The sequence below is a fragment of the Anser brachyrhynchus genome, assembly GCF_964034855.1.
Source record: "Anser brachyrhynchus genome assembly, chromosome: 7".
NCBI lineage: Eukaryota > Metazoa > Chordata > Aves > Anseriformes > Anatidae > Anser > Anser brachyrhynchus.
In genome coordinates, this window is record NC_137701.1 from 15,956,428 (window position 1) to 15,982,591 (window position 26,164).

Here is a 26,164-nt window from a genome sequence, read left to right on the forward strand (position 1 = left end):
CGCCTTTCCCCCATTCAGATTCCTGGAAGAGCTTGAAAAAACAGGACAGCCACGTCACAGAGCCAGGACATGGTCAGAAGCTAATTTGCCACACAGTGGGCAACCTCCTTTCTCCCCAGGCAAGACAGGCAGGCAGCCAGCCTGCCAGAAGGCAGGGTTTTTTGGCCTGGAAACTGTTTTTGCAGAAGCTTAGAGATATGTGAGGATGTTCATATGTGGTGCAACAATGGAGCAGTTCAAGGGGGCAGCAATCCACTTACTGCCATCTAATGCCCATGGTGTCCTGAACCCCATCACCATAACAGGCTATCGTACAAGCACCTAAGGACGGAGTAAGAAACAGCTTGTGACATACTGGATGCTGAAGGCTGCCAAACCGGGATTGAAGTTGCTGCACTTCTCTTATTTAGATATCCCAGACCTGTCGCATCTCCCTGGGTTCAGCTGTAAGGCAAGTGCACGGAGCTAGAGCATCGGTTTGTAGCACAAAATACCACAGCAGTCTGAACGGAAGGGATGGAATAAACATGATATATTTAATCAATAACTCACAGCTAACAAGCCCTGCATCAGCAAGTCAGTTGCTTTTCGGTCCAAGAAACTACAAAGCCAGAGTATGCATTTTCATGTTAGTGCTGACATCAAGGCTTGAATATTAGTCCCAGAATTTACAATAATGTATCTGATAACAGTGAATTCCAGAAAAGGATCCATAAAAAGTTCAGTTTTCCACACTGCCTGTAGGCTTTATCAATCAAGGCACAGGGAAGCTGACAAGGGACATAGTCACCTTAGCTAGACCTGAGTGTTGTTTATTCTGTATCAGGGTCTCAGCCAATACAAAATGCCACCAGGTGGCAATTTCCAGTCTGACATTACGAACTTTGCTTTTTCAGACACCCTTATTTGTTTCCCCTCTCTCACCTCAAAAGATAAATACCCAAATATGACTTACTGCTTTTCTCTTTAGTGTTCCAATAGATCTTTGTTTCTTTATAGGATTCACGGCCTAGGGAAATTTGGTCAGGGCAAGAGCCTTAATGGGTAAATCGCATCCTCCTTATGTATGACTATTCTTTCCCTCCCAGCCTCCCCTCCCCAGGACTGCTAAACACAAAGAACTTGTAGGAATCATTTAATCTATTGCTGAAACACAGCCCTGTAGCCAGCAGGGTGACAGCACTGTAGGAACATCTGGTTCGATCAGGTAACCTAAAGAACTGAATTCAGCTGATGGCTGTGCCCAGCAAGCTCTGGCTTTTTAGAGAGAATACCCAGGGCCTTCTGCTGTAAAGGTCTGAAAGCGAAGATGATCGCTTTACCCTTGCTGCAGTGTCTGAGTCATTATTGAGTTGGAAGCAACTGTTAAAAAAAAAAAAAAAAAAGCCTATTTTGGTGAGATGAGAAAGTTGGCAGCCAAGCAGGCACAGCACTGGCTGTCTCGCTGCCAGGCTTGTGACAGAGCTGACCTGCCTGGATTCCAGCAGGGAGGTGAGAGCAGAACAGAGCATGCCAGTGCCTGCAAGTTGCTCAGCTCTGCAGAGATGGGAGCAGAAAAGCTTCAGAGATTCGGGGTAGCCCCAGCACTGAACTCATAAAAAGAGTAAATACTTCTTGCCTAATAGTGTCACAGGAACATCTGCTGCCTACCTACAGTGATTTTTCACTGTCATTGTGGCAACCAAGGCACTCACCAGAGACACATTTTACCCAGCTCCTCTGCTCTTTCAGTTCTACATTCTCTCCTCTTTGGCCAAGGCCAAAGACCTCAGTTACCTTAAAACCACTATCACTTAGCTGAGAGTCAACTATAAAGATCTTGCTCTGATTTACACTGGATTTAACCTGGAATGCTGTAGGTTTGTCCTTGCGACTTTTTACTGGTCTAGCATTGTTCTAATTAAACTACTTTTCCCATTAAAGAGATGATCAAATGCTTGGGCCAGAGATGTCAGTGCAGATACAGTAGTATGACCAATGCTTCTTGCTCTTGGAAAGGCCTTTCTTTACAGGAGTGTTAGCATCACAGCAATTGCATATACTTAATTTATCTTAGGTTCAGGCTGCTATGTAAAAGAAGGAACGACCTGAAAAGTAAGGGAAAAAAATCTTTCCACACCAGCCCTCCCCCAAATCTTTTTGTGGGAAACACAACTGTGTTTTGAATGCTAAAATTCACACAGATTTAAATATACTTATCTTCAAGGAATGTTGCCATGGAAACCCTTATCTTCTCTCCTTCCCCACCCTCCATATGTGAGGAACATTTTCTTCATCTTTTTTTTTTTTTTTTCCTGCGTGTGGTAGTTCCTCTTCTCCGTCTGCTGCTGCCAAAAACCTGGCATTAAATCCTAAGAGATGTCAAACAGGCCTTTTGTTTAGTTGAAGACTGACTGCTAAAAAACAGTCCTGAGCTCAACTAGAGAGATGCCAAGATGGGTGCATACTCTAAGGATACAGAGAAAGATACCTATAACATTTTCCAGCAATTTCTGATTTGGACAAGTGGAAAGCAGCAACAAACTGCCATGGTAACCACAACAGTTCCACTTCCTGGTGGCATAACCCACTACTAATAAAGATTTGACTTCTCATTACAAGTCTTTTTCACCATTTTCTGTCATTCTTGATAGAAGGGGTAGGGAATTGGGTGAAGTCTTGTATGCTCTAAGTGCTTTCATGAAGGTACTGCTCTACTCACTTCCATTTACCCCCAAACTACAGGAGGATCTGAGCTTAGACAGGAAGCCAATAAGCTGTAGACTTCATTCTGCTGATTAGAATACATCTATATCCAAGGGTGCCTGCCAGGGAGCCCTTTCTGCAGCAATAACAGAAACCTCAGGAAGGTCAGCCATGGCCCTGTGGACTGGTAACACCTGTTTCCAATGAGAATGTGTGCACAGCACCTGAGGCAGAGAGACTAGGAAGTCAACACTAGTTAATTGTGGGTTAAGTAGTACCAAAATGTTGATAAATTAACTATGCAGTGAGACAGACGAGTGGTTTCCCCATTTTGCATTGCCAGCAGCCCCTGGTTCATGTAATTGCACGGCTAATGGGAGAGCTGGCAGAAGAGCAGCCCAAGGTATTTTAAATTAGCAAACGTCCACTCCGTCCAACAACTGACACTTACATTTGCAGCAAGCAAGACAGAAGTTGCAAAGACCATCCTTCCCATTTAATGACGGAAAATAAAATGTACAGTCCTCAGCCCTGATCTGCATGCCACAGCCATTCCTGGCAAGTCCTTAACTGCTGGGAAAAGGAGAGGAATATTACTACATTGCAATAATGGCTCTATATGCAGCCCAGGTTAATTAAAACCTAGACATAACATCACTCATGGACATTTTGGAGGTACTGGGAAGCAAGCTCAGTAAGCTGTCTGCTCCACAAAGTTACCTAACAGTTTCACCAGTTGCCACCAGGATGAGGGGCAAAAGTATGCACCTGTGTCAGACAGAAACAGCCACGACAATCAATTTGCAGTGGCCTGACCGCTCCCAGCACCTGTGCTGGCTGCCTGCTTCTGATAGCAGTAGGTTGCATAGGCACAGAGATATATTTAGCCTCTTGCCTTCCATTAATTTGCAGCCCTCTGTTGAAGCTTGTTCTACAGTAAAAGCCCAAGGAATGAAATGACAGCTTTTCTGTATGCTCTTCAAAACCACCCTGTGGAACTTGTGAAGTAGCTTTCTGGTGCAGAACAGGAATGTGAAGCATAAAAAGCAATAGTTTCCTATGTTATAGAAGCAACCTTCCTCCTCTCAATTACTAGACTAAGGCATTTTTTTCCACAGGTTGCAATACTGCTTGCATCCCCATGTCGTGGCCAGAAGATGTGTCTTTAGTGTGTGGGGTCTATGAGCAGCAGGAGTGACAAAACCCTATTCCCTACTGACTGGACTTCTGAGACTGAGTATCTGCTACAGTGCAGGCTCTGACTCAGGTTTTTCCGCAGGCTGGCATCTAACAATGCTTTGGCTTTGGATGCAATCTTGTGACACATCTAGAATAGATTCTTTTCCCTATGACCAGTCATTTTTTCACGGAATTTGTAGGAACAAAGTTGTGTTGAGATTTCAAACCCCAGTCCCTGCCAAATGCAGCTGATTTGACCCAAGGGCTCAGAAGCTTCTTCTTGCAAGAGGAGCAGAGCGGGGAAGCGGTCAAACATAAGTGGGGTGGGGGCACACTCTGAACACAGGCCTTCCTCAGGAAACCAGGCCAAAAAAGAACCACTGGACAGTGCATGTGTGACAAGGGGTGAGGGGAGAAACGGAACAAAATTGGTATTTCAATTTTCCAACTGAAATATATTAAACCTTCAGAGAAAGCTCTGATCTACGAAGATTCCCATACAAAGAAGGGCTTTTATTGCCTAAGAAATGGAGCTACAGATGGACTGATCAGTGGTGTGCTATATCTTGAGAGTTAAGCTGTTTGAAATGACCGACACAAAAAGAGTGAGCAATGGAAACTTACAGACTGCAGCAAACAATGTGACTGTGCCCTCGAACAATGCATAATGAATGCCTGAGAGATCCTCACACCCCTTCTTTCTCCCAACACGTAACACATACCTTTAACTGATGAGCCAGGGCCTTTTTTGACAGCAGTTTTGAGCAAATGCAAACTAACCATTGGCTTTCTTGAGCGCTTTGAGCCACATTCTTCTCTCCTGTCAGTCGCAGACTCCTGTAGTATGTTTGGCTACTGGCCCACACTGAGAATACTGTCTTATAGGATGCAATACCTGTGTAGACTGATAGAAAATTTGTAACAAATTATAAAGAATTACTCCTATTTTTGATTCCTGCAACTGGGTAAAAACTATTGCAAGGCAGTTGACCCACACAACTCCAGCAAGGCAGAGAAACACTGTTAACAAAGTCTGAACAATTACTCTTGGGAAGCTTTTCTGCTGTGTGAAAGCTTCCCTAGCACCACATGGCTGTAATAAAGCAGATCTTAGCCACTCAATTATATGACCAAGTCAGCTATTCCTAGCGTGGTTCTTAGCAGGGACAGTGCTATCCTACCATTTTTCTCCAAGAAGGCAATAACTTCCCTTCTGTTTTGCCTCCTCTGTACACCACAGATGCTTTAAAGTAAAATCCTTTACCACACTGATTTCTCCAGAAGGTTTAGGAAACGTCTGCAGCCTTCAAGAAAAACAGGCATTCTGCATAAGCAGTGAAGCAAAGTCTAACATGAATTGCCATCTGGGGACACGACCAACCTTCAGTTAAATGGAGGTCAGATTAGCAAGAGCTTTCTTGCAGTTCATTATAAAAATCAATGCAAGAGAGGCAGCAAGATGAACTGCACAACTCTCTTTTTCCTGCCCAGCAGACAAAAAGCAGAAGAACAGAATCTCTGTTCTACATCTCCCCCAACACACACTGGGCTGCGGGGGGGAATCTGAATCTCCACAGCTCCACCAAAAGCAGAGCTGACACATTAAACCCAAGAGCTGAATTTTCTTTGTCTGGTGCCCACAGAGCCTGGCATCAGATATTAACCCTGTAAGAGCTGAAAGGACTGCATTCAGGCCGGCACTTGGCGGATACACAACAGCCAAAACATTTTTGTAAAAGCAGCAGATTTTCTGACCTGGAAGGTGCCAGTGAAATAAATGATGTCTGTAGAAATGGGAATTGCTTCTACTCAGATACCTGAAACAGGTGTACCTGTGTGAAGCGTGCCCTGTCTACAGAGGCAGTGAAACTGGGAGCCACATGTTCCTGACCTTTTCTGTGATGCATCAGTAGCTGTGTGCAAAAGCAGCTCAGGCACATGTAGCTGCAGACTGAGCAACAATTCACCTATGACAACACTGCATTTGGATGGGAAGGGGGCCTGGAACTCCTGTTAACAGAGAAGTCAGGTTTATGTGGAACAGACTCATCGAGATCAGGTAAAGGGTGATTCTATGTAAAAAGGAAAGAAAGAGAACCACAACCGTAGCACGTTGGATTGCAATAAATAGTACTGAGATAAAGGGGTAAGAGGTCTCTGCCTTGCAAGCCATTCAGTTAGGCTCTGAAAAATCTTCCACAGGATGGCCTGTTACAGCTGAGAGGGAGAAAGAAGCAGGGAAAAGCATGTGAACATGTGGCTGCTATGGATCACACACGTTTTGGAAGAGGAAGAGTGCTCTCTCAAAGGCTTTTAAGTTATTAAGCACAACATTAATTCAGAGCCCTATAAAATCAGCACTCTCCCTTTCCAGTACTTGCATGTCCAGTCTCATGCTGACCCAGAGCTCAATGAACTGCAAGCATCTGTCATCAATTTCTGATGCTGATTAGATTAGACACTTCCCTCAGAACTGTCAGGATAGAGAATCCCTTTCTCAGGGCTTTGTTCTGTGGTTTTATTTCATTTCATTATATCATTACTAATGCTTCTGTTTTCTCAGGGGCCAAACCAATTCTATTCCTCCTGTTGACTAGCATTTCTCAGTCATCCTTTCTCTTGCAACCCTAGAGCACAGCAAGATTACATACTCAGCATGAGAGCCGATGGTGCAATTCCCACCCCACTTTCTTTTTCTCTTTCTCTCACGCACACTCACACATACTTCTCACAAGATATATCTGCTCTTCTTGACAGTTATAGCTATAGCTCAAGGGTAGGAAAGACACTTTGAATAAAAATACCTATATAGAGAGAAAGATTGTGTCCTTGTGTTTCCAAGGTCTTATCTAGCTGGAATCCACAAAGAAACATTCCCTGTGGTACAGTCCCTTCCTTATCCACATCTGGCTGTTGTTGGAAAGGGACTGGACTAACCAGCAGCCTGGTCTTCTTTGACTAGCTGGAACCCAACAATTCATAGATACACTGCTGCAAGTGTTTTTTTTTTTTGTTTTTTTTTTTTTTGCTTCCTTTACAATGGTTTGGGCAAAAAGTAAGTGTAAAGAAGCATACAGACTAAATCTACTTTAATATGACTATTCGTTGAGTTAGAAAAAGTACCCAAAGGTATGTGGTTAAGAACATGGAAGGTAACAAAATCTGCATGTAAAATTCCCTGGCTGTGTCCTTGTGCTGCCAGCACAATTCCTTTTAAGACTCTTGCCCAGAATTTCACTACTGGTACTTTCAGTCCCTTGTTTTCCTTGTTCTTAGCTTCTCTTAGACACCGTAATCCAGGCTTCCTCCTTCGGTGTGGTTACCAACTCATATTTGGTCTCCATGACTTGTCCTTTCACTGGGTGAAGGTACAGTTTCCTTACTAGGACGCTGAGCAGAACTGTAGCCACCATATAAGCAAACCTGAGGAAGGAGGCAGAAGAGAATAAAAACCTTGCCATGATACAAATCTGCCAATGAACAACTGCCAGCTTGGACAGATTGTCTCAGCAGTAACAGGAATGGGATGAAACAAACTCCTCTTCCCTCTACCACACAAATCCGCGAAGGCCTGCTTCCCTTTGCTCACCTCAACTCTGGGCACTCCTGGCTTCCTGAGAAACCCAACAAGGAAAGGTTTTTCATGGCTGATTCCTCATTGAATCTCTCTGGGTCAAATCTACAAAAGACAAAATACACTGAGGCTTTTCGTGAGGGCACAGAATCCTTCCTCTGGACACATGTCCACACACACGCAAGAGTAAGAAACTGGCAATGAAATACAGAATCTCACTAATTTGCAAACAGCATCAATCTAGTGCCTTTTCTCTCTAAATCATGCTGGGTAATTCCACACAGATACAGGAAGGCAACTGTGAATCACTCCATCTATGTTTCCAGCCAGTCAGCTGTGTCCCAGCTTGGTCAGAATGCTGAATAACTGAGTTAGTGTGATAGAGGGTTAGAACTAATATGCATTACCTCTCAGCAGAGGGTATTTAGCTCGAATACACAGCTGAGCTGATGCTGTAACTTGCCCCCCATTTCCCTCCAGGGCACACACAACCTGATTTGTCTCCCTCTCCCTCTCTCCCACCCCATCTCTCTGCATCCCTCCCTCTCTCACTTCCAAAAATATTTTCCTTTTTCTCCTTGCCCCTCGCAATTCTCTTCAGGCAGCTGGTGTGTGTGTATGTGTATATGCTGGGGGAGGGAAGCTGGTGACTCATTCAAGTGAGAAAAGTGGCTTCCAGCATTAGGATGGTGGAGGCTGTGAAAAAACTATTATCCAGGACTAGCACAAGTTAAAACAAGATTCCCACAATCCACTAACCCAAAGGAGACTAATAGAATAGCATTCAATTTAAACATATGGTATTACAGAATAAAAAAGCAGACAAACAAACCCCAGCAAATTTAATGGATGGGAGGTAGTTCTCTTTCACTTTCTGTTAAATATTTCTGCTTATACTTCAAGTCTTTGGGTCCCTGCCTAAACATCCAAGCTCTACTTCTACCAAGGTGAACAGGTACGTGGGTGCTGACCCTCAGTTAAAGCAACATTAGGCTTACATTCCCTCTGAAGTGGCACGTTACAGAAACTCTAATAGGAAAGAAATCACAGCTGTCTAGCCATTAAAAACAAATAGGGAGGACAAAGAGCCATACAGTGTTTTTATATGGCAGGTAGGAGAAAAGACCACAGAATGCTGATCTCCTGTCTCTGTCACGTACATACATACATATCTGTCTCCGGCTCAAGCACAATCTCAGCCCTCCTTCTTCTTGGAATAAACACAGTGTTCACAGCACTCCTCACCTGTTATTTCCCTGTGGCCCCCAGTGAACCTCTCCTAAACACAGTGCCCGCTCTACTCTACTGAGCAATCTGCTGAGATATTCATAGGTCATGCATCAATGCCTGACCCCTTTGCAAAAGCTATGCTTTCAGGACCAGACAAGCACTGTTCCAAGGGCTCTGTTCTTTCTCCTAGATTTCAGCTGTCTCTTCTCTCTCTCTAGAATAACTGACCCGTATTTTTTTCTAGCCCAAGTGAAGCAAGTCAAACTAATGTTAGTATTTGCCACCTAGAGGCCACAGTAAGCTACAGCATTTTCTTTCTTTAACCTCCAAAATACTACCTGAATCCAGAATTATTTTCCCAGATGAAGTAATGAAGTAGCACTTCCTTCCCCTTGAAAACACAAAACTTCCAACTGGCTTTTCCTCCCCTGTGTCAGTGTTTCATGTCAACAAGCAATGATTCCAAAACCATTCAAATCATTGTTTTTCTCCCTCTCTCCTCTCCTTCCTCCAAAAACCTTAAAAAGAATCTACCAGTTTGTCAGAAAAGCAGTGCATGTCGGGGGGAAAAAACAAAAAATATTAAACTCTGACAGACACGCACAAACACAGACTGGAGCCTAGGAAGATCATAAATGACCATAACTTGAATTGCCCATGGAGACCAACAAATCAAGATCTTCATAAATAGATTTTCTTACAGACTCCCTTTCATCTCCAAAATCTGCTTAAGGCAGGTCCTGCAGTAGAGCAGGCTGTGCATGGAAGTAAGATCTAAAGAATATCAATTAAAAAATGAAAGGAATTAGTTTGGGAAGGAATAAAGATCTTGATTCTACATACTTGTATGGTGACAGCCAAGATGAACTATCCTGCAGCATCACACCAAGAGCATAAAGTACAAGTGTCTGCAAAGAAAATGAGAACAAATATGTCAGACCAGAATGAAATGCATGATTAAAGACAACTCTGGACAACTCTGCCAGACAATTATTCTGTGGACCACTCACTTTAATAAATTGTTTAAAAACATAGTATGTTATATTCATCTACAGATTTCTATAATGAAATACACACATTAGGATTTTAACTTCTTAAGGCCCACACTGCAACTCTTACATGGTTAGAGAGGGCCAGATCCCATTCCTCTACTCTTACTGGTATGTATGTATGCACCACTTTATTCTCTGCAATGGAGGGTACTACTCTGCGTAGGAAGCATGGGTGATATTAGTCCTGAAATCATACACTTGCACAGCTGAGCTCATAAACCCCTTCAAAGGATGATTCATCCCTGGTAGACCCAGAACCAGAGGCAAACCTGCTCAGGAAGAGAACATGAGTCCCAGAGCTTATCCCACAGAGGAACCACATGGAAAACTTTGACTATACTGCACTTTCAGATGACAGACCAGCTGCTCAGATTAAACGAGTGTCAGAAGAAATGGTCTTCCTCCCTCACCCCTCCATGGGAAGAAGTATGATAGAAGAGCAAACAGCAAATTCCCCTCCAGGAAACCAGGGTGGCCTAGTACTGCCCTACCTCTTTGGGGATAGTATGTTGGTCAACTCTGCCCTCCAGCTCCTGCAGCTGTGCAGCAATGGGAGTAAGCTTTGCTGTTCGCACTGTCTCACACAGGACTTGCCGACAGTATCTGCAACCAATAAGTCTGGGTCAATTTAACCCTCCCAGAAAGACGCTTATCCATGTCCTTGTTGTAGGCAAGGAGAGTTGAGTCACCCGCTGCATTCAGGGTCACAGTCTGCTCCTGGAGCTGTCTCCAGCCACAATGAAGAGCTTCTTTTTTTTTTTTTCCTGACTAGTCCCAGCATCTTTCCAATAAGCATTAAATCTCATCAGCAACTTTTACAGAAGTTTATCAAAATCTCTCTCATCCAACCTCTTCCAGATTTTAAACCAAATTATCCCCACTAAAAAGCATAAACACACTATTCCTTTTCCTAGACCTCCCAGCCATACAAGAAGCAGCAGGAAATCCATATTCATTCTCCTTTACTGAAACCCTAACACCAGTACAAATACAAAATACACCCAGTTGCACCACCAGATGCAATTAAAAAAACAATGGCACAGAGTTTTTCAGGCAGCCAGGGCACTGATTCTGTGCTCTCTTCCCCTGCCAATGAACCTAAAGAGTTTCCTACAGGCACCCTGAAGAGAACAGCCTGGTCCCCGTTGTCTGGAGCCCTACAGCAGATTCTCTGTGCTGCAAGTCATCCTGTGGTTTGATCACTTCCAGGAAAAGACAGGAGTAGCTTCTGGATGCGGTCTGCTGGTCCAGTGTAGACTGGGCATCAGCCTCCATCACATGAAGCCCCTGTCCCTACTTCACAAGATAGCCTTCCACTGCAATTCCTTTCAAGGGACCCACCTGAGTTGCTCAATTTTCTCATGCGTAATTGGTCCCTTCCCCAGAACATGGTCCACCTCCTTGTAGAGATTCTGCTGGACATCTTCAGACGTTGCCAGGAAATAGACTGCCCAGGTGCATACTGGGGAAGGAATCAAGACAATATCAGATCAAGAAAATTCAAACTTTACTAACTGTATTTGGTTTTCTTGCTTGCTGTATTTGCAATGTTATTTTTCTGACCTCTAAAAGGGTGACCTCTGTTCTCAGCAGGTTGTACTGATTCTCTATTCAGAGGGAGAAGTAGAGGTTGAACTGTTGTGTAACAAGAGACCCTGCAAGCTTAAATTCTCTTTCCAGTGCTATGAGGAGCTTAGAAAGCTGTGCAGGAGACTGACCCATTCAGTCTCAGCCCCGGGGAAGGGACCACACAGCCCAGCAAAGCATCAGTCAAAGAGTTTCTCTTTCCCAGTATGAGTAACAGCTGTGATGCTCCAGCAATCACCCCTTTTAGGGAACCAGGATTTTTAGACCAAACATTCAACTGAAAGGCTGGTTTGTCCACAGCATTGGAAAACTCCCTTATTTAGTGGGTTTCCTCAGCACATCTCTGACAAGTGCTCCAGGCACCCAATGTCTGGGCTCCTGACGGGGAGGGAGAACAATATAGCTCTCTGCACCAGGTTGGCCAGCACTTTTCTCCTCTACATCTATTTTGTGAGGTTCTCAAGAGATATCTTCAACAGCACAGTGAAAAAAGAAGCCTTGCATAAGAAGTAAGTGTGTAGGATGCAGTTTCTCTGAAGCTACAAGGGAATGTTTCTACCATTCCTAACTGTCTATTCCTGAGAACTATCTGACAATCTCTAAGGAGTCAAGCTCCTTGAAAAGACTGTCTTCCTGAAGCACTTGGAGAGTATATTCTCTGGGGATGTTATTAACATAGCTGCCAAATTTACTTTCCATGTACCCAGCAGCACCTGAGAGTTTTTCTTTGGAGTTCCAGTCCCACTGGCTGAGATACAGGGCCTGATAATCAGGGGTTCAGTTTAAATCATCCTCATATCATAAGAGATTTTACACAGCCCCGGGTTGTATTTTCAGTTGCTTTTTTTAAAATCTAAATCCCAATGTAGCTCCTTGGAAAGTCTTCCCTATATGGAACATACTTATCCTTCACAAATTCAAAGCAGCCAGTCAGATTTTACCACTCTGTTCTGATTTCCTTCCTGTGTACCAGAACCTATTTTATATCATGCTCTTTGTGGCTTGCAATTTTTGGTACTCTTTCATCAAATTCAGCATCACTTGAGTCCAAGAAAAAAGCAAGAGGAAGAAATTCTAAGGTTCACCAAAAGAATGGGAAAGTTGTCAAACGTCAGTTTCAACTCACTAGCTGTGAGGCTGTATTGAATGACTGCTATAAAATTAGCTGCTTCTATACATTTGTAGCTCAAGAGAGATAGAATGATGAGTATCACTTTTTATTAGTCTAGATTAAGTCTCATGTCATCATTCTCAGTTTTAGACAACTGAGTCCAAGGATAGAAAGTTACCTGCGATTTATACTTACAGTTAGCAGTAATTGTGCATCCTGCCAAGGAGAAAATCATTGTATCTTCCAGAATCTAGGAAACAAAATCTAGTTCAGAGAATGAAGTCTGTAAGATGCAAAGATTAAAAAGAAGCAGCACATTCTCCACTCAAGCACATGAAATCCCTTTAGTGCAGAGGGCAGGAAATTCATCTAGAAGACTGAACTCTCTACAGAACTTCTACTGTAACAGCACTTGAGACATGCTTAATACTAGCACACTTCTGGTTTATAAAAATAGCAATGAAAACAGTGACAAGGAAAGCTACTGATGTCTAATTCAATTAAGCACTGTAGAAATGGAAAAAGAACCAGAGAGAATGCTGCTTTAGTAAGGAATCTGACCCCTGCCAGATGCAAAAGCTTAGATTAATCAAAGGCTACAATGTAATGAGTTGCCAATCTACTAGAATTCCATTACTTCCTAATGACATAACAGCTGCACAGACCTGCTGGTCACTCAGGCTCCCCTGCAGCAAAGTGTCTATAAAGACGTGCCTGTTGAACGATCTGCCTCGGCGTTCCTTTATGGCTTTCCTTAAGGTAGATTCCATCTCCTTCAGAGCTTTGGAAGCAAAAAGAAATGGTTATTTTAAAACCTGGTCAGATTGAGAGCTGCAGAGATGTGAATCCATTTCCCCAAGCAGATTTTCAGACCAGCTGTCCCTGCTGGGCTCACTTACAGAAGCAGCCTCTGTTACACGTTAGTGTCGGTTTGGAAGGTGTATCTCTAATTTAGCTGAAAATGTAGGAACCAAATATCACAGGCTGCCTGCAAAGAGTCGCCTTTACAGGTATAACCAAGACATGTAATCTGTGAGTTGAAATCATGTAAAGGAAGGTCAAATAAGTTAGTTTCAACACTATAGCCATCAGATAACATGTTTAAACAGCTCTAATAAAATAAAATAAAATAAAATAAAATAAAAAGTTTGAGCCAGATAACTTCTTGTATTGCCTGTTGAGTTATAATTACTAGTGCTATGGCACCTCCAGCTACTGATATTCTCCCTTTTGCTAGGGGTTCTATAGACATAATGCTAGAGGAAGGCTAAAATGTCTGCGGATTTTGGCACAAAGGTTCCACTCATCTGAAGATATTTGGGTGCCTAACTCCTAGTGGCTGTTCTGGGAACTCGGGAGAGTTAGGGACCTAGTTGCTGTCAGCTGTCTCATTTAAGTGACCTAATTCAGACAATCCAAGAAACATGGACCAGAAGCTAGATCTGAAACTTGATTTCCCAAGGTCCAATGCAGCCCTTTCGTCTTAGAACTAATCTGTCCTCTCTCACCTCTTCTCCGTATAGGAAGGCCAGCAATGCTTAAACACCAAGCCTCACCAACCAGAGTTTGTGAAATTGTGTCCTTAATACAAATCGGGAACAAGTACCTGTGGGAGAAGCCCATTTTAGTGGGGCAGTAGCTGACTTAAGGCTCTTAAACCCACACAATCAGCAACATGAGGAAGGAAACACTGCGTCTGAAGGATTTACGAGCAAATCCTTAGTTCTAGATACAGGCTACTTTTGTGTAACATCTTATCAATCAATATTAAGAAGTCTAAACTTTTAACAACTAAAAGGACAGGACAACTGAAGAATAAAAAAATCAATCTGAAATGGCAGTGCATTTGTAAAATGGTGCATCATAGGAATGATTAAACAAGCCAGACCAAATGACCTCATCTGCTTCCACTTAGCACAGTTGCCTGCCTCCAGGAGAGGTCAAAAGCAGATACTAGGACACAGAACAGGAAGGTAGCAAGCACACCAAGACCTCAGAACTAGACCTAGATGCAGAGTTCTAGTCCTACACACTTTTTGTATAATGGCAGGCTTGTCACTGAACTACAAAACAGTGATACCTTCTGATCTTCTGCACATCTATGGAAGACACATCCAGTAGCTTATGTCATGATGATCAACTGCAGAAAAGCCAATACGGCTAGACAAATTAAGTGCTTCCATATGCTAGCTAACTCTAAGCATTAATCAGAGTGGAGCATGAGGGTGACTGTGATTTTGGGAGGAACCTACCATCTTCATACAGCTTCTTCCTAGTTGTGTTTTTGTCAAGGGACCCATCCAAGAAACCTTTCCCAATCTCCGACCAGATCTGAAAGAAGGACAGAGAGAAGAGCACCACCACTTACCACAGGCAGAACGCTGGGACTCTTTTATTCTTCCCTATTCATCAAAATGAAAACATCAAATAAAACAAAGACTTTCTCAGAATATGAATCTAGTCTCCTCTTTAGAACATCATGCCTCATCACAGTTATTACATTTATAATAGCTGAAACTGAGTTGAAATGAAAAAACTCTAATTACAGCTGTATGGGAAAAAGCTGGGCATCCTGACTGGGTGATTAAACAGCTTCTTTTCCCACCCTATCGCCAACAAAATTTCCTTTAGAAACACCTGGCCTTAGACTAATAACAGCAGGATTAGCAGTAGGATCTTTCTGATTGTTTTGGTTTGGGACAATTGAGTAAGACTCTTAATGTTAATGTCTCAGCAGTAGCTTGTGCTTACTACACTGCACACAAGATGAAAACTGTTTGCTGTCGGCTTGGACAAATGGCAAAGGAAATTTCCTGACTCTTCATGACACTTACTGCATCATGGTGTCTGCGGAATTGGATGACTTCCCGGTCATCTTCAAAGCTGCTGCCCATAGCTGTCTGCGTTACAGACTTCATGGCAAAGCCCAGCATGTGTTGGCAGAGTGGCACGTGTTGTGCCTCAGGCAGGGAGAGCCATTTGGCTAGCAACTCTTCTGACAACTTAAAGAGGAAAGGAACCATTAGTTGGCAGTAATATCAGCAGCCTATTTACAAAACATATCCCAAACTGGAGGCATTCCCACCCTAAGTTGCTAAGGCAGAACATGCTTTCAAGGCCATGACACTTATCTATTCTCTTTTCAGGGTTTCCTTTCATTGTTATCTTAAACCAGCAACATTTTAGCATCATATATCCTGCCTAGCCCTAAGGTTTTCCCCCATAAGCCAGTTCTGTCCATCTCTCTTGTTCCCTCTGTTGCAGAAAATACATTAAACCGTTTAATACTAGTAACTCGCTATTGGGAAGATAGACCATATTCTGGCTGTTGGACTGAGTTAACAGAACAGTTCTCCAGTTGTTTATGGTTCCAACAGCTGGTTCCTTGCTCCTCCCTCCTGTCCTGTGAAATAAATCCAGAAATCAGGTGCTACCTTTAAGCACATCTGATGCCTTGGCATAAAATGTCACAAAGGCCAACCCTTTCCCCCAAACCCACTGGAGCTAACAGAAACCAGATGTTCACACTGTGCTCTGTGCTCGAACAGACAGAGGCTGTTCTCTGTTTCAGACGCTTGTAGATCCAGCACGAATTTGAATGAAAGTCTTTTATCCTAGTAATCATTCTCACTAAACTTTCCCCTGTGAGCCACACAGTGCTTCTCTGCTGCAGAAAAGCAACTTACCTTCTGGATGAGAGCTAAGTTACTTTGAAGGGACTTGGTCACACCATTTTCATACAGCTTTCTCCTCAGGTGGCTCTCTCCTGTATCCCCATTCAGGCTGGGCTGGTACCTCAGGAAGGATTTCAATATTGCTTCGAAGGGATTCGCTGAAAGCAAGTAAAGGAAACACCACTCTAGTGTGACAACCACTTGGTCACAACAGCAAGAGTGGTAGGTACACTCCTTCCCCTTCTCCTCCACCTCTCCTGCCTGATCTGCAGATTCCCTCTTCACAACCGGGGTACCCTCCTGCCCCAACCACATCTATGCACACAAGCCCTATCAGCTCACAAGAGATTTAGCCAGCCAGGGCTGCCCCCAGCAGAGAAGCTGCAGGTCTCTCACAGAAAACAGTGCCCCATTAAGCTACAGAATGCTTTCTGCTTCTAACTGCTTTCCATCTTCCTTGCACACAGACTCTTGCAGCAGTGAATAAATTAGGCAAAAACACATATCCTCCATCTCCTATAACTACAGCTTGCATAAGTTAGATCTTTAACTTTGAATTTCATCACCAGGGGCCTCTAGTTAATTAACCCACTAAAGTACACTAGTAGTCAATGCAAAAACATGCAATAAGGCATGGTCTACTATATGATCTTCTGTCTCTGTAAAATTTTCTGTGGGTCTCACGAACTGGCAGAATCTTTAAGGAACTATTTGGAAGTAGCAGTCTGGAAAGTTTCAAAAGAGAGGTTTTCACTATTTATCACAGTCTGTTATTTCTCCCACATGGAGCCAGAGAAACCTCTGAGGCATCAGAAAACAACAAGGCTGGGCTAGACACCTATGACTCAACCTACTGTGGATGCATCTAAGATTCCCAGCAGAGATCACGGCCTCATTATGCTACCGGACAAACATCCAACAAGAGACAATTCCTACCTTCAGAGGACTTACCAGCTAATAACACAAAGGCAGCTAATGAGGCCAGAGGCAAGAATAAACTTTCCTAAATACTTTTTTTCTCACATCATTTCCCTTCCAATGTTTTAAAGCTTTGCAGCTCGCCCTGTTTCCTACTTCAAATGACAAGAAGTGTACGCATATGCCTTGTGGCACAGCAGATGGTACCTGTGGCTCTGCACGTGGAACAGGCTGTTACGTGACTCTAGCTGCTGCTGACAATTCCTCCTCCATGGTACTTTGCCATGAAGTGGCTGCTGCTATTCATGCCACCATCCCCTGGTGATGGGAAAGCCCACAAAGAAATCTGGCATGCAGAGGCATTTGGAGAGGCCAGAGGATGCTTAGCACCATCATCTGCAGAAACTGCATAGTTCTCCTGGTGTGTGTGAAAGAAAACTGCTGGTTCAGCAATGGGCTCCATTTTTTTTCCTTCCCTGTCCCTAGCACAAACTGTCAGTCCTATGCCACTGCTACACTCACTGTTGTGAACTTAAGACTTCAGAGACTAGGATGCCCTTTGCAGAGGGTTGCCCTCATCTTGTAGTATTTGGGAAACACCTGTTTTCCCACAGCTACAGGAGACTAGTGACTCCATGAGGCCATCCTCCACAAACCATCTCTCAGAAACAGAATTCTGTCCTACCAAGCACTTCCACAGACTTCATTTGTGCTTTGTCCTGGTCTTGAAAACAGCTCTAGGATTATGTTTTCACTCCTAAGAGTGAAGCATATCAGACTTTTAATGGTTTGATAGTCTAGAAACACTGTTCTATCACTTTACTTCTCTAGAAGTCTGATTATCAAAGAAGTATGGTATGACCGCACTTTATTGCATTTCCCACTTATCCCCATCCTTAAAAAGTATTTTTAGCCCTCAGCATCTAGTCTGTAGCTGCCCTGTTCACTTAACTTCCTACATTTAAGCCCTGGTACTGTATTTGTTTTCCTCCAGTATTTGGATACTCTCCCAAATTCAGTACATTTTTGAGAACTTGTCTGCTCAAGGGCCTGTCACCACTTCTCTGAACTTTGAGAAAGAGTCTGCTCAATATTCCCCAAGCACACTTGAGTGCATTCAGATCTTTCAGGGTGTGTTTCCACCTTCTGGTGTGCCACTGCTATCCGCTGTGTCTTGCTGATCTTTGTTAACTCCTACACCTTTCCCAGATCATCAGCGTTTTTTTAAGTCTGACATGCAAACGTACAAGAAGCTTACCCATCGTGACCCCATCATAAAGTGATGCTGAGATATCTGCCTGTGCCTGAAAATAACCTACGCTATCAGGTCAGAGGTGAGCAACCAGCAACTCAATCTACCCTAGAGGATGAAAACTGGAAAAACAGCAGGTTAAACCCAAACATCAGCCTCGTTAACTTACTGTCTGTGATCACCCTAGGAAGCAAAACCTCCAAAAGGCTTACACTAGAAACTAAAATACTCTCCCAAGACTAAGAAGATCAACTCAACAACCAGCTCCACTAACCACTTCCAAGGCTAGAAGATCATTAGTGTTTGACTCAAAACTCTATAACTCAAAGTAAAATGAAAATTAAAGAACTTCTTGAAATAACACTTTAAAAATCTCCACACTGAACCACACACAGAAGCTATCACAGAATACCAGAGCTCTTTTCAGACAATTTAGCAACATTCCCCATCTTCAATCATACTTCAAGTTGCTTTTAAATTGTACCTCAAGTTGCTACAGGATCTTCACCTGGCTGCTTCAAGTGATTAATGAACGTGATGCTCTCTCTCCATAGATATTTGCCCTTAGGCAGAGGGTAAAAGGCAGAAGCACAGGAACTTCTTGACAGGCACTGGACAGCAGCAACTCTCGGTCACTGACATTCAAGTCCAGTAAGCAGGACCATGGACATGTCTAAACCGCATCAGCTGCAAGTTAAGGTTCATTTTCTTTCTACTCAGAATGAAACCCCAGCTTCCTTCATTTGACATATGATGCTCAGCACGGCCAGAAGGAACAAATAAGCTCAAAGACAAAGCAGAGGGCACTTACATATCCGATTGGGGTTGATGTGTTGTTTCAGGAGATCAATGGAGCCAATGCTGACAACAAGGCGCCTTCCAAACCAGAAAGAGACCACTGGGCCATATTTCTCATGAAGGTTCACCAGGAACTCGTGCAGACTTCTGCTAGCAACGATATCTGGCAGATTGCCGTCCCTGAGGAACACAAAGAGGTTACCTGGGCATGAGCTGCATCCAGTGCCGAGACGGAACGTGATCAACATGAAAATGGGAAGCACTTACTTCTCGTCAGTCGGAGCTAGCCCGGGGATACCCGATGCTTGCCTAGATGCCTGGAGAGTAAAGGGGGACACGTCAGCCTCTCTGAACTTAGGTTTTAGGCGGACTTCCCTACAAGAGAGCTATACTTCCGAGCAGTTAAAGCCTTCCCAAGAGGGGCTCAAGGGGCTCGTTAAACACGGGGTGCCACAGCGCGCTGACGCCCAGCAGGGTGCAGGCGGGCGGGCAGCCCCCCTGGCACGGCCCGGCCCGCCCCCGGGCGGCAGCCCCGTCCCGGGCCGATGGAAGGGGCCGGGCCGGGCCGGGCCCCGCGGCCGCCCGCTGCCTGCACCGGGGCCGTGCCGTGCGCCCCCGCCATTACCGGGTAGAGGTAGAGCACGGCGCCCACCAGGACGAGCAGGAAGGTAACGGCGAAGATGGCGAAGTCCAGCATGGCCGGGCCGGGGCAGGGGGAGAGGCCCGGCCCCCACCACGGGGCAGGAAGGGGCGGGCCGGGCCGAGGCCGGGGCGAGGCATGGGGTGTCCGCGGCGCCTGCTGCTGGTCTCCAACTCCACCCTGCACGGAGGGGGGTACCTGGGCCACTGCCAGCAGCACATTCAGAGCTTCCTCGGGGGGTAAGCGCCGGGGGAGGGGGGGACTGGGGGCGGGGGCAGAGCCCCGCCGTGCCCGGGGGGCTCCAGCAAACCTCTGCCCTCTCCTCCCGCAGGAAGGTGAAGCGGGTGCTCTTCGTGCCCTACGCCCTGCACGACCGAGACGCCTACGCCCGCACCGCCAGGGAGAAGTTTGAGAGCTTGGGTAAGGGGGGCCCCGAGGGGGGACGGGGACAGGGGAGCTCTGGCGAGTCCTGCTTCAGCTCCGGTCAGCGAGGGGGTGACAGCAGCAGGGAGCGAGCTGCTTGCAAACTTTCACCTACAAGTGGGTACTTCAGAGGCCTCCGGGAAAAAGCATGTTGCAAACACTTGTAACCGCTTCAGGGAGGAAGCTTGTACGCCCGGATGTGAAGCGGCGTATTTTTATTCTCCTTAATGACACAGGAGAACATTTCTTCCCATATACATTAAGCCTCTGCTCAAGCTGTGCACCTCCTGCTAGATGAAGAAGACAATTACTGTAACGTGCTTCAGGCAGGCAGGTGTTTGCAGGATGAACAGCGATTGAGCTTTGCTATGAGCAAAGATCTTTCCAGAGTGGCCTACTGCAACAGCCCTATTTTGTGTCTGTCACCTTCCAGGTAACTTTGGACTTGTTACTGTAGTAACAATCAATACTCACTTCCTGGGGTATCACACTTTGCTCCTTATCTTGCAGAAAGATTGCTATCAACTGTCCATGTTCTTCCAGGGCTCCTGGCACATACTCTACTCAGTGAACCACAGCAGAGCAAATCTGTCAAAGCCAAACATTTTAACCATTACAAAAAATATGTTCAAATGCGACATTCATACTACTAATGCTAGAGCAACGATGGCAGACCCCGTTCAGACTCATAGCCACTCTGGGCAGTGACAGCTTTTTCCTCTTGTTTTCTAGCTAGCTGGTAGTGCTCAGCAGGACTTTGTACCACAGCCAGCACATGCTGAGTGAAATGCTCTGCTCTTCTAGACACTGAGCATCTATATCTTTAAAGGAAACATTTGCTTTGGTACAGCTGCATGCAGAAGCCCAGTATGAACATAGGGTATACACTGTTTTTCCTCGTAGAGGTCTCTGAAGGTTCCCTGGTCGTATTGTGAGACATTTGGGTGGAACGGGGGCAGAGAACAGGATAGAGGGATTGAATGTACTTTCCTCCTCAAAACTGAAGCAGCAAAGGTAAATAACTTTTAATTTAAGGTTACGGGCTGGACAGCATTCATGAATCCTGTGATCCAGTGGAAGCTGTAAGGAAATCTGAAGCAATATTTATTGGTAAGTTTTACTTCTTGCTTCCTGAAGAGGGCTTATATAAGACGCTGCATTAGTCTTTTGTAGAGCTGGTACTGTAGAGACAAGCATGAAAAAGTCTCACCTCACAATTAGAAGCAGCTACAGAAAACAATATTGTATTTGGGAACAGTAAGACCCTAAATTTAGTGGTGGGAATAGAAGTAGGGAAGACTTATCAATGGAACTGCTTCTCCAGTAAGTTTCAAACTCTTCCCTTGAACAGTACTTCAGCATTAAAAATATGATTCTAGATGTTTTATCATCATTTTACCAAGACTAAGAGGATCCAGGCCTACTGTGCTCAGATTGAGCGCAGTCCTAACACCACACTCAAGGGTATTAGAATATTATCTGCTGTCAATGAGCCAGTGTCATCTGTCAGAAGGACCTGGGACATGAGCCCGTGGCCTGCCAAACAAGCATTCCTCTGAAGCTTCTGGGTTTTTTGTTGCTCAAAGCAGAATACTGTCCTGAATAGAGCACTGAGTCTGCCAAGCTTGTAATGGCATCAGTTAAAATCGACGGTAAAGCACATTAAATAAGCTGGACTCTTTTTCTGCAGGAGGTGGCAACACATTCCGTCTCCTGAAAGCTCTCTATGACAACAGTCTGATACAGGAGATCAGGAAGAGAGTTCTTGAGGTAACAACTAGATGTCTCAGGTCAAGTCTGAATGATAGGATCTCATGTATAAACATTTGTTCAGACAAATCCAAGTTGATTCTATGTCTTTGTTTCTAATGTACTTCAAATATTGAGCCATATCTTGCAAGCTGGTGAACTGAAATCTGTGGCCAAATGAAGCTGTCATTAGTCATGAAAGCCTGAAAAGACTAGGGTCAGTAAACTGTCCTACAGCAGTTTCTAAGATAGGGGACTGCAAGACTTTAGGATGTACAATGCTATGCCATACCTTAGAAGTAAGCCCCTCAACTTAAAATACCAATGAAGAGCAGTGCAAGGATTTAATCGTTGGCCAAAACCCACATTTTTCAGGTCATGTTCACTTTTTATTCTTGTTAATAGATATGCTCATGCTGCAGGTTGTCTAATAATAAACCAACAACTTAATCTGCACGTGCCTTTTAGACAATAGAATAAATGAGTAAGTGTAGTAATTAACTTGGGTGTCTGTTTGACATGAAATTGAGAGGTACAAGTGCCATCAAGCCCTTCCAGTCAGCAGTCCATTCTAGCATAGTGAATCTCATAAAGCACAGCAAAGATAGGTCACCAGTGGAAGACAACAGAAGCAAGGTGTTCCCCTAGTAATGTGGAACTGTGAATTACTTCAGACAAATTTATGCAAGCCACAGTATGTTTGAAGAGGCTAGCTGCCAAGAATAAAGGTCACGTAGGCCATCTTAATATACACAAACGCACAATGCAGCAGCACGGTGCTCAGCTTCGGGTGATCTACCCTCTTTAGAAGCTAGTTAAAGCTACTTCTGATATTTCCTGTAACTGCAACATAGGCAAGCCTCATCTCTTAATAGCAAAGTCTGTCTGAAATGACAACCTTGCAAGTTTTCTCTTGTGAGGGATCATACAGCTGTGAGTACAGGGCATTCCCTAGTTAGTTCTCTGCCAGCCGTTATACATAGAAACTATTGCCCACCTCAAACTGAGAGCTCTTCTTTTTCTGCTTTTCACTTGTAAAGTTAGCAGTAAGATGAGCTAGAAGGACTAAGTCTGATCTGACTGCTCAGTCTCCAAGATTGATAGAAGATGCTATAAAATGCTGTTCCCAATTGTGATACCACATACTAATCATTGCTTTTGTCTTTCAGGATGGGGTTCCTTACATGGGATCCAGTGCAGGAACTAATGTTGCTACCGTCAGCATCAATACTACCAATGACATGCCAATTGTTTATCCGCCTTCCCTGCAAGCCCTAGGTTTAGTTCCTTTTAACATTAACCCTCACTACCTGGATCCAGATGATAAAAGCACTCACATGGGTGTAAGTAAAGCATGCCACAGCAAACGCAGGGTACCAAGGTGTAATGATAGAGTGCATTTGCAAGGGATTACAAAGCTATAGAATGTTTAACAGCTGCTCCCTCAAACAGTTGGAAATACCAAAGAGGCAATAACATTTTACTCCCTCCTAAAGCTTTTCTTTGAGTGGGAAGAGGAGCTGGCAACAGTGGTACTGAGGTGGAACAAAGTGTTTTTCACAAACAGCAGCTTTGCAATGTCTGAAATACTGTTAGTTCATACCTGGCATGGAATTGGAAAAAAAAAATGTGAAGATGAAATGCAATTTGTTTCTGGGAAGTCCTGGAATAGGCTGCCTTGCTTCCTGATCTAGAAGACCTAATTTAAGCATACTTTAAGAGGCTTAAACATCTAAACATCTGAAGGAGCTATCAGAACAGGGAAAGCTTAAGATTGCTTGCAAACCTGTAATATAAGAAAATACCTATGTGTGAGTGTCCCTGCAAAGAGCACACCTTGTAACAGCCAGTACTAAGTAAGCACATGTACTAGTATAGCTGAAAGAAAAATGGTTAAACATCAGGCACTGAGACTGATATCTCCACTGTATGGAAGAGCTTTTTCTTAAATAGCTTGTCAGGAGCCAACCAGGAGGCTGTTTCTGAAGTGCATCCTTTAACAGCCCAAATACTTTTTGCCCTTGTAGTCAGAATTTCTCTGTGGCTAGTGGAAGTATTAAGAATCAGGGGACAACGAAGAGATGGAAGATCAAGATGTGCTTCTAGAATTTAGATGAAGTTGTAGGTGGTCACTTAATCTGCTCGCTTGTCTCTAGATAAGTGGGAGATATTTACAGGAAAAAGACTGCCTGCTATTTTTCTGAGAGGAGGATGGAAATTCTGTGCTGCAACAAGTGCCTGTTGTGTTCCTATGTTTCCTTATCAACAAAGCCTTCTGGTTTGATTTCTTTAACTACTGTTGTTCAGTTGAGAAGCAGCAACCCTCAGGAAACATGGCAGAGCCATTCATAGAAAGAAATTCTTCATTGTGATTCCTACTAGAGAAGGAAGAAACAGATATTTAATTAGTGGAAATCCATGGCTCACTATCATCTTTCATGAAGAAGGCACCTCAGGCATCTGCTTCCACCACCTTCCTCTGTACTCTTGTTCTGAGAGTGAGCACATAGAGAAAATATTTGAAAAGATAAAAAGCTGGATGAATTGACTGGAAGTTTTCAGGCTTTTTGGGGTTGGGACTATGCAAGTTCTGTTTGATCAACCTACAACACTTGCTACTAATGATGAAAGGGAAAAAATGTATCTACTAAAGTCAATCCTGCCACTTTCTTCAATACATTAGTCTAATTAAAGCATTCTCCTCAAGGGGAAGTGCCTGCTTTGTTTATCATTAAGAAGTTGCTGAGTGTCATAGTACTTGGATGGCTTTAACTTCTACTCTACTGCCTGGGCAGCTAAATCTACACTCATTATTGCAGGAGACAAGAGAGGAAAGAATTCGCCAATATCACGAAGAACCAAATACCCCTCCAGTTTTGGTAAGTAGTAGTTCCCAGTCAGGAAAGTGAGGGATGTAGCATGGTAAGCACTTTAAATGCATCCTTACTAGTTTTCAGTATGGGTTCCTCCTCCTGACAAGCCTTTCAGAACTCTAGCAGGAAAGGCTAGTTATACTGTTGCTAACAGCTTCAGCCTTGGATTTTGCTCATTTGTTCCATGTGCCAGCTTTTAACTTGAAGTATAAAGTTTGCACTCTAACAAACCCAGCTTATTGTTGCTTGGACAAAAGTGAGTCTCAGAATGGGGGTTGCAGAAGTAATTGTGGAACAAACATTTTTCTTTTTCTCCTTAATGGTTTGTATGGCCTTCCATAACAGCAAAATTAAATATGTAAGAAAACCAGCTTCTAAAACAAAATAACCCACCTACCTTTGTCTTAGCATCTTTGTTAAAAAAATGAGCCAGGAAGTCTGTTTGTAGTCATGAGGAGATACACTTAAAACTGTTCTGCTTGTGACAAGTATTCTAGCTTTTCAAATAGCTTGAAAATAATGTTAAAATGTTTCCACCTATGTTAGGGCTTGCGGGAAGGCGCAATGCTGCTAGTGGAAGGAGACAAAGCCACCTTACAAGGAGTAACAGGAGCACGACTATTTTTGAGGTAAATGCTTCATTTGAGTTTGAGTAAAATACAAAAAGGAAGAGATTTCTATTAAATTTCTGGCACATAGTGCCTGTCCCTCATGTCAGAAGTTACTTAATCCTTTGCTTCCATTTCTCTTTTGGGAAAACGTGAGTATTGCTTAATGTTCTAAAAGAGCTGTCAGTACGAGAACACTCTGAAGTGCTATGGCACTACATACATTGATGTTCATGTTTCTGATCGAATAACTACCATTCATCAAGAGTGCCCCAGCAGTCAGGCTGTGCTCTGTACTGAAGGCCAGGGGAATGCCACTTTGATCCTAACGCACTGTATTCTAGAAACAAGGGTCTCAGGTCTTCAGTTGTATGAACATTACTAAGAAATTAAATATGTATATCCCAGGATGGAGGCAAGGAAGGGGATCAAAGCTGCTAGTTAGGAACAAGGATGCCTTGTTCTATCCCTAGTAACAGATGGAAGAGCAGTAGTCCTAGCTGCTGTGCAAACTTACAGCATGGTTGATCTTGTTTACAGGGGTAAGAAACCAACTGAACACGAGCCTGGAACAGATTTCAGTTTCCTCCTGATTGACAGTAATCTCCAGAAGCTGTAGCCTCGCATATTCTGCAGCAGAAGTTGGCACATGAGGAGGAAGGAAAGAGATGCTTCTAGTCCTAGGGTGGGTGGCATGCCTTAACTTTACAAATAAAGATAAATATGCATTATTGGACTCTTTTCCTCTACCCTGTTCACTTCTCAGACATCTTTCTTTCCCAAGAAAAATGACATTTTTATTGCAATACTA

At 43.9% G+C, this 26,164-nt stretch overlaps 2 protein-coding genes across 12 annotated transcripts; one reads left to right on the forward strand and one right to left on the reverse strand.

The window, feature by feature from the left end:
• Positions 1-510: 510 nt before the first annotated feature.
• On the reverse strand, positions 511-19,836 carry CYP20A1 (cytochrome P450 family 20 subfamily A member 1). 11 transcript variants are annotated; one of them, XR_013953792.1, is made up of 15 exons: positions 19,686-19,836; positions 19,328-19,377; positions 19,074-19,240; positions 16,105-16,250; positions 15,253-15,420; positions 14,671-14,749; positions 13,084-13,199; positions 12,614-12,668; positions 11,062-11,182; positions 10,212-10,323; positions 9,512-9,576; positions 7,454-7,543; positions 4,645-7,287; positions 3,137-3,255; positions 511-2,351 (listed from the first exon to the last, which is right to left on the reverse strand). XR_013953792.1 is itself a non-coding variant. In XM_080600474.1 (13 exons), the coding sequence occupies exons 1-13, from the start codon at positions 19,755-19,757 to the stop codon at positions 7,137-7,139; spliced, it is 1,392 nt and encodes a 463-aa protein (XP_080456600.1). In that variant the 5' UTR covers positions 19,758-19,818; the 3' UTR covers positions 511-7,136. The 11 variants fall into 11 exon arrangements, 2 of the variants coding, with proteins under 2 accessions (XP_080456600.1, XP_080456599.1); XR_013953794.1 differs by having other exon boundaries at positions 3,137-3,258; XR_013953796.1 differs by having other exon boundaries at positions 4,587-7,287.
• LOC308198290 (alpha-aspartyl dipeptidase-like) lies at positions 19,814-26,102 on the forward strand. The gene is made up of 8 exons (XM_080600522.1): positions 19,814-19,939; positions 20,032-20,120; positions 21,159-21,233; positions 21,814-21,893; positions 23,042-23,215; positions 24,692-24,751; positions 25,292-25,374; positions 25,894-26,102. The coding sequence occupies exons 1-8, from the start codon at positions 19,839-19,841 to the stop codon at positions 25,970-25,972; spliced, it is 741 nt and encodes a 246-aa protein (XP_080456648.1). The 5' UTR covers positions 19,814-19,838; the 3' UTR covers positions 25,973-26,102.
• Positions 26,103-26,164: the final 62 nt, after the last annotated feature.

Excerpts from the sequence above, each read along its gene's own strand:
- CYP20A1 (XM_080600474.1), bottom strand. The coding sequence starts at position 19,757 with ATGCTGGACTTCGCCATCTTCGCCGTTACCTTCCTGCTCGTCCTGGTG. Across the intron at positions 15,421-16,104 it reads ACTTAGCTCTCATCCAGAAG|TTGTCAGAAGAGTTGCTAGC; the intron begins GTAAGTTGCTTT and ends TTCCTCTTTAAG. Across the intron at positions 12,669-13,083 it reads GGAGCCTGAGTGACCAGCAG|ATTCTGGAAGATACAATGAT; the intron begins GTCTGTGCAGCT and ends TTTGTTTCCTAG.
- LOC308198290 (XM_080600522.1), top strand. The coding sequence starts at position 19,839 with ATGGGGTGTCCGCGGCGCCTGCTGCTGGTCTCCAACTCCACCCTGCAC. Across the intron at positions 20,121-21,158 it reads GGAGAAGTTTGAGAGCTTGG|GTTACGGGCTGGACAGCATT; the intron begins GTAAGGGGGGCC and ends TTTTAATTTAAG. Across the intron at positions 24,752-25,291 it reads CAAATACCCCTCCAGTTTTG|GGCTTGCGGGAAGGCGCAAT; the intron begins GTAAGTAGTAGT and ends CACCTATGTTAG.